General features: G+C 38.5%; 2 protein-coding genes across 3 annotated transcripts; both read right to left on the bottom strand.

Annotated features, from left to right (window-relative positions):
- Nucleotides 1–1,572: 1,572 nt before the first annotated feature.
- Nucleotides 1,573–6,414, bottom strand: LOC148737323 (uncharacterized). The gene is made up of 3 exons (XM_088748704.1): nucleotides 6,151–6,414; nucleotides 2,801–3,063; nucleotides 1,573–2,131 (listed from the first exon to the last, which is right to left on the bottom strand). Exons 1-3 carry the CDS (start codon nucleotides 6,221–6,223, stop codon nucleotides 1,916–1,918), a joined length of 552 nt encoding a protein of 183 aa, XP_088604830.1. The 5' UTR covers nucleotides 6,224–6,414; the 3' UTR covers nucleotides 1,573–1,915.
- Nucleotides 6,415–7,210: 796 nt separating this feature from the next.
- LOC148737324 (uncharacterized) lies at nucleotides 7,211–12,842 on the bottom strand. Of its 2 annotated transcripts, none has more exons than XM_088748698.1 (4): nucleotides 12,688–12,842; nucleotides 10,916–11,245; nucleotides 9,786–9,910; nucleotides 7,211–8,826 (listed from the first exon to the last, which is right to left on the bottom strand). In XM_088748698.1, exons 2-4 carry the CDS (start codon nucleotides 11,223–11,225, stop codon nucleotides 8,191–8,193), a joined length of 1,071 nt encoding a protein of 356 aa, XP_088604824.1. In that variant the 5' UTR covers nucleotides 11,226–11,245; nucleotides 12,688–12,842; the 3' UTR covers nucleotides 7,211–8,190. The 2 variants fall into 2 exon arrangements, with proteins under 2 accessions (XP_088604824.1, XP_088604823.1); XM_088748697.1 differs by having other exon boundaries at nucleotides 9,786–9,919.
- Nucleotides 12,843–19,663: the final 6,821 nt, after the last annotated feature.

Here is a 19,663-nt window from a genome sequence, read left to right on the forward strand (position 1 = left end):
CCACCGACAACAGTCCTTCTCAGGACTACACTCACCCGGACGATCAGACTACACCTTCACATGTTACCCCCGGGTTCAAACCATTTACTGCAAGTAGCAGTTATATTGCTGCAGTTGTGGCTGTTTTGGGAACACTCGTCAATGTCTGAAATGAAATCAGCAGTCCATATCAGCTATGCTGATAAAGAATAACAATGAAAAGGGGATGAAAACTGCTTAGGTTTTCAATCTCAAAATCATAGGTTGCTCTTAATAGAGGCCACCTCAAGCTCTCTCTGACAAAGCCATAAAAAGTAGTTTTTTAAATCATGGTATGTCAGGAGCTCGGTATATGAGTTTGCAAAAGAAGAGCTATAAATCGTTCACGGGAGTTCTCAAGGAGAAAGGCATAACGATAATATTGTATCTTTTTAAAAGATCGTGCTCTCCAGGATATTACCTTCGCAGTTTTGTCCATACCCGCTGAATCCAGGATAGCAAAGGCAGTCGTGCTATCCCTCAGTATTTGAAGAGTAGGCGTTCTTGCTGCAGTTGTGGGTTCTTGTAACACACTCGTCAATGTCTGAAATGAAATTAACGGACTGCACACAGAATAATAATGACTGCACAAAGAATAATAATGAAGAGGATATTGGAAAAGAAATTTTTAACCTCACTCCCAATGTGAGAGGTGTGATGGCCTCATCACCTATGGGCTCGACTCCGACTCTCATCGTGCCTCTCTTTACTCAGGTGTTCAAATGGGTACCGGCGAATTCAATGCTGGGGGTAGCCCTACGGGGTAACCCTGCATCCCATCCATGGGGGATTAGAAGTCATCCTAGTCGCTTCATGCTTCGGAAACCGGTGTAAAGCGCCGATCTGATGGACCACTCGGTTCGTAAACAGACATTACCTTACCCAATGGGGGATGGCTCAAACTCATTCTGACCCCGACTAAGAAGCTATTATTATGTTTCGAGAAGCTCTATTTACATCATTCAGGATCCTATAAGTGAAAACAAATGGAATTATATGTGTTTAACAAGATCGTACTCTACAGGATTATACCTTTGCATTCACGTCCATCCCATCTGAATCCAGGATTATTACAAAAGCAGTTGTAAGATCCCTCGGTGTTTATACAACTGGCATCCTCGCCACTGTCGTGGGAATTTAGAACACACTCGTCGATGTCTGAAATAAATTCAATGGATCGTATCCATGATCGTTGTTGTCTCTATGAAGGAGGGAATGTGCAATGCAAAAGCAACTCTACAGCCTGTTAATCCAGTTGTGTAGGAGGAATAGTTTGTATCTTACATGTGATAATTGGAGTACATTATGATTAGGATTAGAAAGATAATGTTTTTTACTAAACGTTAATTAGGTAGAGGTAACCTGCTCGAACACAATGTTCGTTACCTGTGCAATTATGTATATCCCCGGTGAATCTACGTTTACAAATGCACTTGAATGATCCCTTGGTATTTTGGCAAATGGAGTTTTCACTGCTGCAGTTGTGGGTATCTGTAGCACACTCGTCGATGTTTAAAATCAATTCAATGGACTTCTGGTCAAAATACTGAACAACAGAGGTCGCAGGAATGGGGGGAGAAATGAGGTGTTACGCTATTTGTCAGTAGTGGCGTGAGAGGAGGCAAGTGAGCCAAAAAAATGCGGGGCTGTGGAGAGGAAAACTCTTCGCTCCCCTTTTCCCGGCACTGAATGCCTGTAATAGTCTGGGCTGACACTACAACACACTACAACTTGAAAAGAGTAGATAGAATGGAGCTGGCTTGAGTTCCTTCCTGTTCACCCTAAATAAGGTACAATACCCGAATTGAGAAAAAAAGCAAAAACGAAAAAAAAAAAAAAAAAAGAATTAAACTGCGCCCTCATCTACTTTTTCCCCCTTGGTGAAAAATAACACGTGTTATAAATACAGCCGATTTCGAATCTTAAGCCATCTGAAGAAATGGACCAATGTGTTCCAATTGAACACCAAATTCATTTCTATAAATTTTGAAGTCTTACCTATTTCACAATCGTGGCCAGTGAATCCAGACGCACATAAACATCGATATTGTTTTCTTGTAAATCCCGACTGGCAGGTGCCGCTGTTTTTGCATGGAGATTGAGCGCAAAAATTCTTAAACAAAAAAGAAAAAGAACATTAAAAAATATTATCACTGGCGTTAAAAGAAAAATTCTGCATAAGAGACTTAAACCAAACTTTATTTTGCATGAGGCGACAGGAAGGATTGTCACTCCCCTGGATGAGATGTGACAAGTTATCGTCCAATATTATGACAGCATTCTCCGACATTTCGCTGAGAAACTGAGAAGAGAAAAACTGGGAAGAGGCGTTTGTAGACAGACTTTCAAAGAGTAGTCTTTCCCAAGAACATCACTTACTAACGCCAGCCATAGCTCAACCATATCGTTATACCCATAGCTGTAAACCTCTCCTGAGCCATGAGATGGATCTAATAATTTCGATTATATTTAAACCTAGTATATTCAAGCTTCGAAACCAATTGAATAAAACTGACTTTTGCAGTAATACCTTGAAATGACCATTTCACTTATCTTTGCCCGTTACAATTTTGTTTTTAGAAGCATGGCTGTGCTTTCTTTATAAGAACAAAGATAGCGATCAATTGTTTACCCAAGGCCGGCGAGCATGGTTCGTAACGACGCTAGCACTTGTCTAAAAGTATTTAAAAATAACAAATAATGGATGAGTGTACCCCTCAGCTCTCATGAATGGCTAAGAGAGAAGCGCAATTGACATTTAATTAACAACTCGTCCATGTACCTTAGTTCCATAGTACACATAGTTCGCTTCTTTTACCAGATCCTCATCATACTCTTTAGCCGTTGAGTTATTCAGTTCACAGTTGTGTGCTTCTGCCTCATTTTCTCCAAAATAAAAGTTAACACTGACGCAGTTATAGTTCAGGTAGCAACAATATTTACACGTGTCCCTGTCAATCACACTGATGTTTGCTATAGTGTGGTTAATAAGACGTTCTCCCGCGAAGGACAGAGTCGCTGGAAATGCTAATATACGGCATTGATCTAAAAATTCAAATCATTAAAGGTTAAATAGCGACATGGGTCATGAATTCTAAAAGTCTACGTTGTTGTTAAACTCGCTTTCCAAGCGCTTGTGACTTATATTTAACAATTATTCCACGAGCGCGCGTTGGATATGATATGATAGATAGCCGACGAGGCGCGTAGCGCCGAGTTGGCTATAATCATCTCATATCCAACAAGCGCGAGTGGAATAATTGTTTTATTTAAAAAAAAACGCCCCCGAGATATTAGACAAATCTCGACTTTACTTTGTAAGACGAAACCAGATGTTACAATGTACAGATATTAGATTATGGTATATTGGCTCAGATACCATAATGGCTAAGCCAATAAAAAGTCTTCAATTGCATTATCCAGATCTCTAGAAAAGGATTGTATGACCTTCAAAAGCCAGAGAAGGTTTTTTTCCTTTCTTTTGTTTAAATGCAAATAGTTTTCATAATGACCTCTGCTGCCCCAGCTTGCATCAAAAAAGTATATCAATCTTTTTTCATGGCACTAAATTTGTGCGAGACACCTCAAACAAATATAGTTCAAAGTTGTTACAAGTGATACCGAAAATTGCAAACTGTAACTTTGACGAGTCCAAACTCCGATGGAAATTTGTGCCCAGAAAACTCAACAACTTCCATCGATGTTCAGTGATAAAACTGGGAAGGAGTTTCAGTTATGAACTCCCAACTTGCGTGCATTGTTTGAAATAAGATTTTCCACATTTATCTTAAATGTTATTATGATGATGTGCGTGTTCAAGTCCTGCCTAACTCCTAATGAGACACCATGGTGTACATCTCTACGTTCGCATGGACGTGTATACATAGCACGACGTACGCAGTTCACTTCAGCTGGTAAGTTCCCGTCTACTTTAGCCGAGTGGTTTCAAAGCTCTCAAGAGTTTTTTTTTTTGTTTCATCCCGATTGAGATACATCTTTTGAAGCTCAATTTCAAAGTAGATATTTGCATAAAAAACAATGATTTTTTAGCTCTGTCAATCGACGAAAATAGCTTTGGGGTTAACAATATTTTATTCCTAAGCGCGGGACGAGTTTGGACCGTAACGAGGAATCTGAGCTTTCTTACTCTTTAGAATAGTAAGAATTATTATCCCACCTCACTCCGTACAGTACAAACAACTCCATGGACGAGTAGAAATATCACGCGGTATTTGTACTCCAGAGAACCGGTTAGACAGGTTTTCTCGCATCGCGCAAGCGAAGAATTGGATTGAAGTCACGAAAAAAAAATGGCGGACACTTTGAATCATATTTCTGACGACAAAGAGTCGGAATGGTTGTCAAATATAGATCCAAGTTAATTGGATGAATCGAAAGAAGAAAAACAGCTTGACGACTAGGAAATTTCTTCAATTATTAAAGAAAATAGAACAGCAACACGACAACACGCAAATTCCGTTCCGCTTCGGACACGTCGTCACGCACTTCCTGTAAATAGATATCCGCGAAATTCGCCCGCGCTGAAATAACGATTTTGCGTGTTGGATAATGAATAACTTATTAGACATTTTGTTGTGTAGTATTGCTGGGTATTTTTACTCGTTCAAAATACGGCACAACTCGTAAAAATACTCAGCGATACTACACAACAAATACGTCTAATAAGATATATTCATTGAGTGTTATTGAATTGATGATTTGTCTTAAAATCTTACAATTTTCCACACAAAGCTACACATTCTCGCCGTAGATTCTAGCAAGAAATGATTGAAGGATGCTAAATATACTACGGAGGCGTCATAAATGCGGGAAATTCGTTCATTTTCGCTTCCAAGTAAAGAATTCAGCACTTCTATGGGAAAAGCTTTGGTCTTGAAATGTCCCTTGGCCTCACCTGAAGCAACTCTTATGCTAGCCACGTGCTCGGCAAACATCCTGCTGCGCGTATCCCTTTCACGATATACAGGCGCCAAGCACGAACAATTTCTAAATTTTACATTAAGATCTTTATTTGCTTTTGTTCGGTTTTGTTTTTCTCATTATCCATATCAGTCAAACTGGTAAAACGTGTCTATGGAGAGTTGAAATCCGAAAAACCCTTGGAAACCGCTATTGAAGTGTAAAATCTTTCCGTCGCTTCATTGCGCATCGATTTCGATTGAACTATGAAAATGCACTAATAAAGAGTTGTTAAATAAAACTAATTTCAATATGTTCATGGTTAGACATCCATATCTTCTATCTCTTAGCCACCTCTCAATTGAGAAAGTTTGATGTTCTCGCTCATTTGCAGTCAGTATTCATTTTGCAGTATTGAAAACATAATTGCTCTGCCTGCATTTTAATTTTCTCTCTGTTTTTATTAGCTTTGAAAAAACTTACTTATTAGGCTTCCAAAAATTGCGTAATACATAACACAGGAAGGGTGCTATGATGAAAACGATGCGCCTCGAATGCCGAGTTCTAAAATTTACAAGACAAGCGTTTGGTATACGTTTAACACCTGTCGGCAATATGTTTTTGAAGTGTAGAAATTTTACTACGGAAGTCGTCTTCAATTAAAAACAAATGATGTCTACTAAATATGACACCAGCGAATAATGATGTACCCAAAGAGAGATTCTCATTCCGCTGGAGAATGTAAAGAGAAGGGAGGCAGTTTCTCGAATTTAAAAAATTTCCTTTCCAACCAGTTAATATATCACTTTTTATTTCCCTGAGTGTGAGGCTAACTATAGGCTCTACCTTCAGTTCGTACGAGCACCAGATTTAGACGGAATTTGCGAGGATATGTTCATTAATTTTGGATGACCCTGATAAAACTTTAGTGAATCTTCATATAAGTGTCTCAAAAGAATTCGAGGTTGCAAGCTGTAAAAAAAATTACTAAGTAAGTAATCGCAGATATTGTTCGGTCATAACTAAAAACATGGCAAACAGCCTTCCGCATATTGTGAGAGTGGCAATTTTGAAAGTCAGGCCTCTATACACGAGAATTTCAGTCTTCGAAAATGCGTGTTTCCTTTTTGATTTCAATAAATTGCCTAGCTGAAAAATTAAAAGCAGAAACATAACAGTTTTTTATCAAAAAATGCAAGCTTTAAAACATACCATCTGGGCAGGACTGAAATTGTCCGAGGCGAAGAACTACACAGATAACGCACAAGTGGAGAAAAACTCCCATGTCCGCAAAAAACCAGCTGAAAGGAAATCCTTTCGATGTTTTGGAGCTGTTGAGCAAACCGAGGAGCTTAACAGGAGTTTGTTGACTGAGATGTACCACAAATTTAAGGTTACACTCCCTAGAAACGTGTTAGCCAATCATATTTGGCCGTGATATATGAAATATGTTTCACTGCCCGTCACAGGGACGCTGCGAGATTAATTAATGCGTGCTGAAACAGTTTATTCGGTTAGTTTTCTCCTCAGGCAGTTATTTCAATCTTTCACTCTCTATTCCTAGGGACTCTTCTTATACCTGTTTCAGTAATTATAATCAATTGACAAAACTGTGTGAAAATACAAGCACATAAAACAGCCTAGTTTTTTTAAGATTCAAATTTATATCTCTATAGTATTCTGACCAGAGAGAGATTTTAGAACACAATTTTGGAGATCATCGCTTAAATGAAGTAAACTTTTTTGATAAGTGTCGCTTTCACTGAAAGTTTTTTTTTAGCCCGAAATGCACCTGCATTTTATGTATTCTTTTGTCCAATTCAGTGAGTTTTTAATATGCAAACTGATATCGAAGAGAAGGTACTCCTCTGATTCCAAGTGAGGTTTCCACATTTTGTTTGTTTGTTTGTTTGTTTTTTTTTTCAGTTGATAAACGAGTTTGATATCAGTTTAACGGTGTTGATCGTTAAAGGTTAAAGAGTGAGAAAACTTAAGACGGACAACGGACGATAGTTAAATTGACTTTCAAGAACCTCCCCCCTCCCCCCTCCCCTCCCCATCCCAAACGCTCAACAACGGCATGTTTTTCACAACAAGTTGTAGACACCTGTCAGGCTTCCCAAACGGCGAAGCCTATGTCAGAGTGCAAAATCTGAAATACAAACTACAAGCCCACGCCAAACAAAAAGGAAATATTTGAAGAGAAAAATAGCACAGACCCACCACACCATGAAAAACTTTTCTATAAGCTTGTGATAAAGCAACACAACTGTGCGCGAAACTCAACTTTATTTAAAACTACTTTAAAATACAGAGGTGGCCATCAAGAGGTGACTTTCCACGCGTTTTAGGGACATGAACAAAGTTATAAGGACCGCCGACCGGTAAAAACCCTTCTGAATAACAACAAGTGAATAAATATGAGCAAAAGTAATTTAAATGTTTTTTATACTGTTCAGACTATTCCACATAGCTAACGCTAATAGATTGTGCTGTAAAATAAGCATATTATGGTAGTAGCATTGCTCGATTTTTTTCAAATTATGCAGCTCAAACTTATGCTCGTCTTTGAAAATTAGGCTACCCTTTACCACTTGGTGGGATGTCATTCATAGTATGAGGTCTACATATCGAAGGAAAACTCACTCACCCCCTCAATTCTGAGTTCGAGAACCATCCCTCCCAACTAGGTCTGCTTCTTTCTCCTAAGTCATGCTGCTGCCTGTTGTTCAAACATCTGGGGAGGGAGGGTGTGGATGGAACAATGACCGAAACTGTTGCCTGAGTACTTGGAGTAATGAGCAAAATTGATAATAATGGCGTCTGTCGTCGGGGCTTAATTAAGATCATGTGGCAATCCATCCTGTTGTTCATACAACGTGACGAATTCTTTCCTATCATCTTCTTTTGCTACTCTCCCATTCTAAACCTTTGTAATACTTTTGGGAAGAGTATGCACAAACGACTCAGAGCGAGAGTTCAACTCTAGCCCTTTTTGGTGGAATTTTTTTGTCATCGAACGAGGCAAGAAAAAGCCTTTTCACCACTCAACCAGAAATGTGTGCGGTTTTTTTGACGTATGTAAATGGTTGGGAATCCGCATGCAATAAATCTGATAGCCTCAAAATCTAGGATTTCGGCAACATTTATAGACTAAAAAATAAATAAATAAAAACCCTCTAAACAGCATTTCCCGCATCACCAACTTAAAAGTGAAAAACTTCGAAGCAAATCAATACAACATTGCATGCATTAATGAATCCACAAATTCAATGAGTAATTTTTAGTTTTGAAACCCCATCCCTTGTTACCAAAGTCAGCTTCCTTTCTGTTATCTTCCATCATTTTAAAAGAGGGAAGTTTCGCCACCGTTACTCCAATTCCGTGGTCGGTTTTTGAACAATTTATCCCGCCTCCTCCAATCATGATCACAGAACCGCTCCAGTCCCAGTCACACCAGAAGCCGACCTCATCAGCAGCGTGCAGGTCACCGCTGCATGAAGCCTGTCCAAAGCCCTCAGTTGTTAGGTACTGTCCATCATATCGAACTTTGCATTTTCCCAGGCACTTTTTATCGGACCAAACTGAACCGTTTCTGAAGTCACCATAGCTAGTGATTTTAGAGCGAAATGTCTGCCCGCTCAGACAGTTCCCTATTGTTTGCAACAAAGGAGTGTGTCCAGAGTCATCACTGCGCGTGATCTTAAGCTCACTGCCACTGACCAGCCAGAACGCTGGCGATATCATGTCCGCGTTGTGGGACGGATCAGCGGCTTCTCCTGCAGCTTCAGTACTGTCGTACCACCAGTATCCTGAGTCAATCATCCAGTTTTTGGTGTCACTGTTTGAAAACCGAGCGAGAAGAGTCCAGGCCTGATCACAATAAACCTGGAGAGAAATTATGTATCTCATATATTATATATCTTATTATTAAAAACTGGATCATTGGATAATGAATTTCAAGACTTTTTATTGGCTTAGCCATTATGGTATATGAGCCAATATACCATAATCTACAAATGTGGTAAGCGCTCGCGTCAGCTTAAAATTAAAAGGGAGCTAAAAATGTAGTAAAATTTGATATTCAATTTAATGCTTTTAATAAAACAATTATTCAACTCGCGCTTGTTGAATATGAGTGGATTATAGCCAACTCGGCGCCACGCGCCTCGTTGGCTATCTATCATCTCATATCCAACGCACGCTCGTGGAATAATTGTTAATTAGACGTTTTGTTGTGTAGTATCGCTGAGTATTTTTACGAGTTGTGCCGTATTTTGACGAGCCCGTAGGGCGAGTCAAAATACAAATAACGAGTAAACATACTCAGCGATACTACACAACAAAACGTCTAATAAGTTATTTATTATCCAACACGCCAAACTGTTATTTCAGTGCGGGCGAATTTCGCGGATATTTATTTACGGGGAGTGCGTGACAGAAGTATGCGAAGCGGAACGGAATTGGCGCGTTGTGGTGTTGCTGTTTCTATTTTGTTCAATAAATGAAGAAATTTCCAGGTCGTCTAGCTGATTTTCTTCGTTGGATTCATCTAATCAACTTGGATGTATATTTGCTAGTCATTCTGACTCTCCGTGGTCGGAAATATGATTCAAATTGTCCGCCATTTTTTCTTTCGTAACTACAATTCAACTCCTCGCTTGCGCGATGCGAGAAAACCTGTTTAACCGGTACTCTAGAGTACAAATACCGGTGATATTTGTACTCGTCTATGGCGTTATTTGTACTCTACAAAGTGTAGTTAGATAATAAAAACCTATAATTTATGATGCAAATATATATTTTCCAGTATTTTTCACATAAGAAAAGAAAAATCATTTAGTTACCAGAAATTTTTTCGACTTCATTTTTGTCTTCTGAGGTTCCAACCAATATTTACCACTGACCGCCATCCCTTGGTCACTGGCTTTGATCTCTCCACAAGACTCGGCGGGCATCTCAGGAATGGAGCCTAAAGTGGCTTGGCAAAAAGAGCAATAAAATGGTTATCGTTCTATGGTAATAACCTTCTTGATCCAATTACGTGCTATTAACCAACCAAGGATCATTATTTTCAACAAGGAATACTCCAATGTGGCATATCAAGTCGCACACTATAGTTAGGAAGTCAACAATTCCTTGATGACTATGCATACGAGGTTACGTCTGATACAGTTCTTTTGCATAAAACATGCCTGCTCTAAAGCTTACATCTTTGGATATACCGTCAGCCAACATCATTAAGTTCTGATCTCTGTTGAGCTCAACCTCTCTGGATGAATAAAGGAGACTCCTATTTGAGCCACTTGCCCATCCCCCCGCCACCTCTCCCCATCCTCTCCCCATCCTCTCCCCACCTGAATTATTGTGAGGATTTGATCTAATAACCTATACATTCGTTAGATCGCTGGACTGTTGTGCGGGAGGTCGAGGTCGATGGTTCGAGCCCCGGCCGGACCAGCACTCAAGGTCTTAAAATAACTGAGGAGAATGCGCTACCTTTCTCTAATAAGAAATGGATAGAGATTCTAGTCTTCTCGGATAAGGACGAATAAACCGTAGGTCCCGTCTCCTGCATCTATTAATTAGATAATTTGGTTAGGCAGGGAACGTTAAAGAATCCACTCACGAGTTTACTGTGATGTGGTCTGGCCTATTTACTAGGAACTGGGGGGAGGGGGCATCTTGAAATAAGTTTCTTTCGATTGTTTGTAAACTGCTGATGTAGTTCGGCCAAAGTCCCCCGAACAGTGTTGTGATGCTTATTTGATCATATCCACATGTTAATTTTGCGCCATATAAATATGAAATTATTATTATTATTTTTATTATTATTATTATTATTGTTATTATTATTATCATTACATGTGTTCTATTGATTGTGTAGGGAATACATAGCCGTGCGTAAGTTTTCACTTTTCTCTTTTCTTTTATACTATAACACTAATGAGGACTATGATGTTTTTCGCAGCCATACCTCTGTTTTTCCACCGTCGCATGTACAATTTAGTTTCATCTTGGACAAGATCTTCAGGTCTTGCTTCCTTGGCTCTGTTATTCAACTCGCAAAGTTTACCAGTGATGACGTAATTGAAGCTTTGACATGTAAGCTCGCTGTGGCAAAACACCAGACACTCGTACGGATCTTGTACCCGTTTTGTTTTGAAGACGTGACCTCTCAGAGCCTTTCCACTCTCTGACTGCTTAGCAGGCCCACACTGCGGAGTAGTGCTCATGCGCAGAGGGATCAAAGGTAAAAAGTAGAGAAGATACAGAACCGGAAACATCTGGCTTAGATTGAGCGATACTGCAAAAGCAAATAAATCAAGTGCAAATCAGAGCAAAATCCACTTTGACGGTTGGCGGTTGATTTTAGTCTGTGATTTTGATGGTTGACAGTTTCATTCTAACGTCTTTGAGGTTTAAGTTTTAAGCCTTTATTCCTCCTAACAGATCCAATCAATATTAAATTTTTTTTCCTATCTCTTATAGTAAAAGTGTGATTCTAAGACCTCCAACCATAATTTTTTATTAGTTTCAAACAACTATTTGGTTCCCGCTGATATAGCTGACTATCGTTACAGAGCACTTAGTGTAGCGTAACAGGCTTTTTCCTTAACCGTCCTGAAAGTAATAGAATGGGTGTAAGGCACCACAATTTGCGTTAAACGTAATTAAATTACTATTTACTCATGTGAAAAATTTTCGGCAATATCAGCACGAAACATGACTTAGCCCAAAGAATGAGAACTCTACCTTGATTAATTTTCATCATGAATCATTGATGATTTTATTAAGAAACGGATGCAGTATTCACTGTGTTGATTGCAAGTGAAAGAGTTTTGGAAAATAATTAGGACATGTTGATAAATATTCATTGTGGAAAATCGAAAAACTCGGCATCAATTTCAACTTAGTTATGCTCTTGCTGGAATTAAAAATAGAACAATAAGAAAGACTGACATTTCTTTACCCTTCTATATTGTCCTCCTTTGATTGCAGTTTTGTAATTGTTCGAAGATGTAGAAATAATTAATAAGGAGCTTTGGAATTGATATACTCAACTTGAAAAGTTTTGTGCTTGACGTAAGTAGATGGAAAAGCTTGCTAAATTCGCAATGGTCACACAATTTTTCATTCTGGATCTCTGATCTCTGAGTGATTCATTTGTGATAATAAAATATTGATAAAAATTGAAGCCTAAGAGCGTTATTATTAATACCTCAATCAAAACTAGAATGATAACATTATTCTTTTTTAATTTACATTATGAAGTTAAGCTATGGCGTTAACCAAGAGAATAATTCACACACAACTAACGGCTTTCTATCAAGTTGTAATCTTTTTATTTTACCTGTTTTCCCCTGGAAAAAAGATAAAAGACAACAAGGAAAATACTGATGCATGGTATGAACGAATATAAACTTCTCTTAAGCCATTTTCAAACAGTTAAACTGTATGAATGGATAAATTCACTCAACCTTGACATGCGGTGAATATTTGCCTTCTTCATTATCCTTAGAAAACTTGGATGGAAACATCAACAAGTTTAATTGGACAGTTCGAGATTACTTGGTGCCTTTCGCTGAGCGTGGTGTGCTCAATAGCTACTTTCCTCCATTACTGCGACCAAAACTTGGGGAATTACTTTGTAACATATTTAGAGGAGATATTTTACGCTAATATTACAATACGACAAAAAACAGTGTATGTCTTACAAACTCAAGTGGTAATAATGAAAGAACGTACCTGGACGTGCTTCAAACTTTTGCTGAAATTGTTTTTTCTAGAACTCGAACCGTCGCGAACTAAAAGAAGTCCGCGATATTTGCTGCATTCTCAGTCGCGAAATAATCGGCCCTGTAATGTGTTCCAGAAGGATACTTAAAGAGAAAATTTCTTTAGTGTAAATGCGAAGCTAGATGTTTAAAAATTAATTAAAGCAGGTGTTTCATAAAATATGCGAAAAAAACTGTTTAGTTAAGCGCGAGAACTCAATTTTTCTTGGAACAATCTAAGAGTATAATTGATTTCTATCACGCCATTTACAGCCTTCAGTCGAACCCAGGATATGACTCAAACAAAAATTAGATTTAAAATCAGTCTAAGATTTTCTTTTGAGTTTGATGTCTTATCGTTGATTCGATAAGCAAACTGTAGTTTAAAAGTAATTTTCTTTGTGGAAAGAAATGATAAAAAATGAAACAAACAACAACAAAAACAACAAGAACAACAATAATAACAAAAACAATGCCAACTGTACCGGTGGAAGGTATTACAAGATAATTTGGTTTTATTAGCTGAGAAGATGAGATGAAAGCGTTCAACAATGTTGAGAGGGCGACTATCGATTGAGGTGTGCATCAATTACTCTTTCCTTTGTAATAGCATGGAAAGAATTCCATCACGAATGGTTGGAGAATCTTGTTCCACTTTATATACCAAGGGATATTTTCCATCTAGAAAAACAATTATTGCCGAAAACGTGGACGTGAAGCCCGAGCGAAGCCATCTTGGGACTACCGCCCTCGAAACCAAGTTTCGATCTGTACCTTATCGAAGACTGTAACAAGCGACTGTTTGTTTTATTCTGGAAATTTAGACTTTTAGGACATAAATAAAGGTTTTTCTATGTTTGATTTCCCAATATTTGTTCTTAAAAAGACTTCTATTAGTCCACTCTTTAAAAAAAATAAGATCCACATGGAAATGCTTAACCAGGCTCCACAGGGAAACTGTACAGTTTGCAGAAAACTATGCACATAATAAAGGTAGGTCAGGAAAACTAAAATAGGTGAAAAAGAGAGAAAACAGAAGACAGTGAATAAGTTATACAGTGCATTGGGAAATCTCAAACAGAACTGTATGTATACATAATAATTTATGTGGCGGCTGCTGTGAGGCTCTTTTGAACCTCTAAAGCAATCAGCAGTGTTCCAGCATACCAAATGACTCCCAAGGTAAATACAACATAGTTCAATTAACAAAAAAATTTCAATTAAATTTATTTTCAGGCCTGGAAGTTACATGGGGTTCTTCAAAGGAACAAAAACTATCTCTAGATCTCTAAAACATGGGTTTTTGGGGCAGGTGATTTTTCCACTTTTTTTCGCTAGTACCAAGTCTTCTACCCGTCCAATGTGGTGACCTTATATTCGCCACGCTGAGTCTCGCGCTTGAAAACGCAAATTATGGCCTGAAAGCAGGCCATAGGCTGTAAGAGTTATTGCTGTACACTTTACATATAAGTTGTATAATGACGCTAGAAGTTAGTTCTCGTATATTTGTCTCAAATGCAAGATAGAAAACCTGCCGCATCCCACGTATCTATGAGTAACCTTTTCCGCGAGAAAAATACGATTCAAAAATACATTTTCTAATTGATATTCAAACGATGATTAAATGGTAAGAAATAATAATATTTACATTGATAATAATGTGAACAATAGTAATGAAATGATGATTTAAAGTAGCTAGCTCGCAAGCCTCGTGGTTCCCCTATCTTCTGTGCTCCAACAATGATTACCTAAGTCTGCTTCTTTTTACTTTGCCTGTTCACGTACTGAGTTTCGTAATGCAATAATTGTCAATACACAATGAAGCGAAAGGAATATCTATAGCGGTTTGAAAACGCTTTTCAAAAGCATTTGTTTCATATATAAGCGTTTTATCCTAAACAAGTTGAGTTTTTGTGGTAGATGTTATTATACAAACCAGTCTTTCAAGAAAAGATGCGGAAATCTCCGGTTTAAGAATTATCATACGCAATCGATTAGGTTGAGGGATTTCACAGTTCACTTTGCATATATAGGTTTGGCAATGTTTTCCACTCTCTCCGAGGGCGATCCTCTGACTTCCGGTCGAAAGAAAGTTTTCCTTTTCCATGAAAAGTGTTTAAGGCAACATTCAACATTTATAGTTTGGATTTTCCCCAATTCTCTTTTTTTTGTGTCGCCACAGACTAAAACTGATTTCTGGCTAGACCGCTCGCGTGGACAGCGATCGAAAGGGTCAAGCGCGCTCACTTAGGTTAAGTTAAACTTAAGTTGAAGATGCACTTGGTAATTTCGCAGACTTCTCTTGGAATGAGAAGAGAACAATGCGTGTACCTTAGTGCCAACCGATTTTTAATTGCTTAGGAAAAAAAAAAGCAAATTTCATTTTCGTTTTCTGTTTTTTGTTTTTCGCTTTGCTGTTTTCGTGTGTAATTTGGAAAACGGATTGCAAGTCAAGTCAAGTCGTTTTTCATTTTCGGCCAGTGGGACTCCAATGGCACTGAAACTGACATTCTGTGAGAAAATTAAGAGTAAATGCCAGTAAAAATCAAAGAAATCACGGAAACAGCTCAAAATTCAATTACGCCCATACTTTGTCCATTGGTGGGCTTTAGTCCCGTACATATGAAAGGAATGTTCGTTTGTTAAAATTCTCGCTTGTATAAGAGAAATCTACTTGAAACGGTTTACGGCATTTTCTTGAACAAAACCTTCAAAATTGTCATAATTCGTGGCGTTGTAGAGTCAGTTCATCGCAAGTTTTAAATTGGTTTCACACTAATCCTATTAATCTGATGCTTCTGCAATTAATTGGCAGCAAAAACAACTCATAATCTTTCCTTAAAAATAAAATATAATTTTTTTTCAAGTACACCTACAGCTGCTCTAAAATGCGCTCTTTGGTACTTCAAACAAACGTACCAAAAATGCCCGCGGTACGCAATGAAACCGACAAGGAAATCTCTTGAGCCATTTCCAAGTATGGGTTCAACTTTCTACCGTTTTATTTCTCTGCGATCTATTGTATGTGTAGAACAAGACATTCCTGAAGTAAGCCAATTTTCAATATCCTACGATCCGCTATTTTGAAGTATAAACACTTAAAAGAATGCTGCCGTCGCACACATGTTTGCGGTTATAAGTTTCCAATGTGAAGCTCCTCTGAATTTTCAAGCGAAGAAAAATCAATGGAATAAGTCAAATATGCATCAGAGCAAAATACAGAGGTACAGAAACGCGTCGAGAAACGGTTACAAAATCTGCTGTGACTCACCTCTTGACTTCTTTGCATGTTTGGCTCTTCATGACATGTTTCTTTGTTTCGTGCTAACTTCTGCTTTCTCCTTTTTACAAGCAACCTTTGCTGAGTAAGTCGGCTTCGTGTTGGCGGTGTTTCCTAACAGAACACTTTTCGGTGCTACGCTGGCAGACATAAAAACACCTGATGCATTGCAACAATCGAGGAACGTTGAATTATTTGAGGTAATTGAACAACCAGGAATTTCTATTGGCTTTATTTTTATCTTGTTTCATACGGTATACAGCAGGGGAGGGCATTCTCATAGTAGTCCGGATAAAACCTCAGTGACAGCCGTGCAAGGAGAAATTTGGTTTAATTCACTTGGGAATTAAAAAGGTTAAGGTTCTTTAATCAACCACATGCCAACTGTGCTTCATGTCTATCGTTAAGCTAGACTTTGAGTAGTCACCAATTCAGTTATTTTAATCTCTTGATTTAAACTTGTCCAAACAGAAAAACTCAAGAAAGATGTATTTGAAGGAGGCAAGTTTTGGCTGGGCCATCTTGATACATCATTTTGTGAATAGTCGCAGTCAACATCATAGAGCCAAAACCAATCAAAGTGTTTTATAAAAAGTTTAAGCGATAGAGACATGCAACTGAATTGCTTTTGTGATTCCTATTTTTCTGAATACCAATTGTTGAATAACCATTTATAAAATACATGTAAGAGTCTACAGCCATTACATAATCTAATTTAAAACATCAGTGAGTCAGGTAATTCTAAAAAGTAGTAGATTAATGATGTGTTTTTTAGTGGTAAATCCGTTTTAGCATTTGTTTACAGTTAGTCCAAACATCAAGAGTCAAATAAATTGTTTTCGTGTTAGTCAATACTTGTGAGCTACCATATGACAATACACCATACACTAAATATCCTTAAAACTGCTGATTAGTTTTGGGGCTAAAATTGAATGTTTAGTTCCCATTATTCAAAAAACAAAAATTCTTCAGACTAACCTCCATCTTTACTTATATCACAAGTGGTAAGAATTTGGTACCTTATCAAATAAATGAATTTCACCTTGTGGTAATTTTTATGAACCCTCATGTTTTCTCTTCACCAACACTGTAGTTATCACTACAGTAAGGAAAAGGCTGTCACTAACATAAAGGGGGCAAGGTAATTATATGCAACCTGTCGGGGGGGAATGGGCAACCAGGAAGTTCTCTAGGCTTTATTTTCGTCTTGTTTGATATGATAGACAGTGGGGGCATGCTCATAGTAGCCAGGAGAAAACCTTATTGAAAGCCCTGTTAGGAGAAATTTGATGTAAATCACTTGGGAACAAAATCACTTTTCCACTCTGAAGATCCATCTGTAAAGCTAGTCAAATGGTACAATAGGGGTGCATACATTTACAAGAGCTGCACACACTCTTACAATACGATTGATCATTGGAACCTGAGCATATGGTGGCCCATGAGGATTACATGCAAGAAAGTCAGTAGGCAGTGTACCTTCTTAAATAGTATACTTCCGACGAATCAGTCCAATAACTCGCTTGCTATGCCCTTTGTTTTCTCCACATCAACTGGGTCCAGCTGGGATTTACCTTTGGTGAATGCCGGAATAACCAGTTTTGCTTGCTTCAGGCCAACAATCTCTGTAATAGTGAACCCCTTTTCTGCCATCACCATGTCACCAGGTAACAAATGTTCTAAAAATGAACAGTCTTCTGTGAGGAACTTGTCTGATGTGTGGCCTCCCCAGGTTTCAGATACATAGGATATGCCTCCTTGAGGGGTAGTTCCTATGAGAATTTTTATTGTGTTATGGTGCTGTAAGACGAAAAGGTTTGGGCCCTGGCTAGAAGATTTGTTTGCCTTTCAATAAAGACCTCGAAACAGTCAATAATGACGGTGACTTCTTTCCCAAATGCTTGTTGAAAACACATTGGCATGGTATGGTATAGCTGTTCTCGTTCTGACCAGTAAACAAGAGGAAATAACTTAGCATCCATTACCACCAACCAAGCTGAGAAAATACGCGAGACCGTAGCGATAGACACGGCAAATCTGTTGGCCAAGTCTTGAAATGGCACATTTAATCTCAGCTTCATCAGCACCGTAACAAATTCTTGAAATGTGTTCAGGGTTTGAGTGCGGCACTTGACTTGAGGTGCAGCATGTTGAAACATACTATTGAGAATTTCGTAGGACGGAAGTCCTGTGTATAATTTTATCCTTTAATCTGTCTTAAAAAACTCCCTATTTGGAGCTTGATATCCACTTCTCGAATCAGGTAGTCGAATTCTTCTGTCTGAGTTTCCGCGTCCCTATCAGGTGGTCTAGAATCACTTGATTTCCTGAACAGATAATCAAACGCCTGCGTCTGGGTTTCAGCATCCACATCAGGCAGTTAATGTGTCCTGGTTTTTCTGTAGAGATGATCAAACGCATCTGTCTGAATTTCAGCATCTATGCCTAACGTAGATGCCACGTTCTCATTGTGGTGCGATTCAAATGCTTCGCTTGCAAAGTTCAAGGAGGCATCTTCAGGCTCCATCTCTACGTTTGCTGCATCAGCATACTGATCTGATGCACCCTCTATGTTTTCAGAGAAATCTAGAGAAGTTATTCGTGCGCCGCTTTCATTGTCTCGCTTACGTTTTGTAGCAGCTTCTAGTTCCTGTCGCTCAATGGCACTCTTTCAACGTGCTTTCGCTCTTCCAGCACTTTCTTGCGCCATCTTCTGAATTCCTCTCTCTGTATTCCTTTTTCCAAGGTTCAATGTTGGAAGCCAGTCAACATTATACTTGTCCCAATGCTTAGTAGGGCTGCCTGACACAAAGTGGCGGCCACAAACTCGTTCACTTTGTCAGATATTTCTGTAGTTGGAATCACCTCGACTAATCGTCGAAATCCACCTCTCTCGCCTTGTTGTCGTCGGTTCCTCCATCTTTTCCCCTTGATTTTTTAACGACAGATGGAATGCGAAACATTCCTATACCATCTTTATTTCCGGTTTTAGTTTCACAACCGACTACAATACATAAAACCATAACTGCGTCTTTTCCAGCTCTTCCTTTGTTTACATCTGAGGGGCTCCAACATGGCGGATGACAACACGGAGTTAATTTAAGGTCACGTGGGTGAAAAGCAAGAATTGGGACAATGGGAGCGAAAGTTGGCTCTTTTGAAATCAAGGAAAATGGAAGACTAGAATGTGACTTTAGTAACGACGCTTGGGGTTTGATAGTTAAAAATTACTCATTGAATTTGTGTATTCGTTAATGCATGCAGTGTTGTATGATTGACTTTAAAATTGCCCCTTTTAAGTTCGAGACGCGTGAAATATTGTTTAAAGTATACGTAAAGCATGATACTTATTGAAAATCCCTGCGTGAAACGGGATCATAACTGCCCTCTGCGTAGGGTTGTCTTACACTAGTTTTACACTATAGGAGGTTTTTCCTGATTCATGGATGTTACCGAACTCGTCGATAATAGGGTTATTGGATCCATAGGCGTTTAAACTCAACGTGCATCCGAATTCCCAACCTATTTACACACGTCAATAAATCTGCAAACATTTCTTATTGTGTGGCTAAAAGACTTCTCCTTGCCCCGATCGATGACAACAAAGTTGCACTAAAAAATGAGGCTACAGTCGATTAAGATGCAAATTTAAGTTAGAAAAATGGCG

Source organism: Stylophora pistillata, chromosome 2 (assembly GCF_964205215.1).
Source record: "Stylophora pistillata chromosome 2, jaStyPist1.2, whole genome shotgun sequence".
Classification (NCBI taxonomy): domain Eukaryota; kingdom Metazoa; phylum Cnidaria; class Anthozoa; order Scleractinia; family Pocilloporidae; genus Stylophora; species Stylophora pistillata.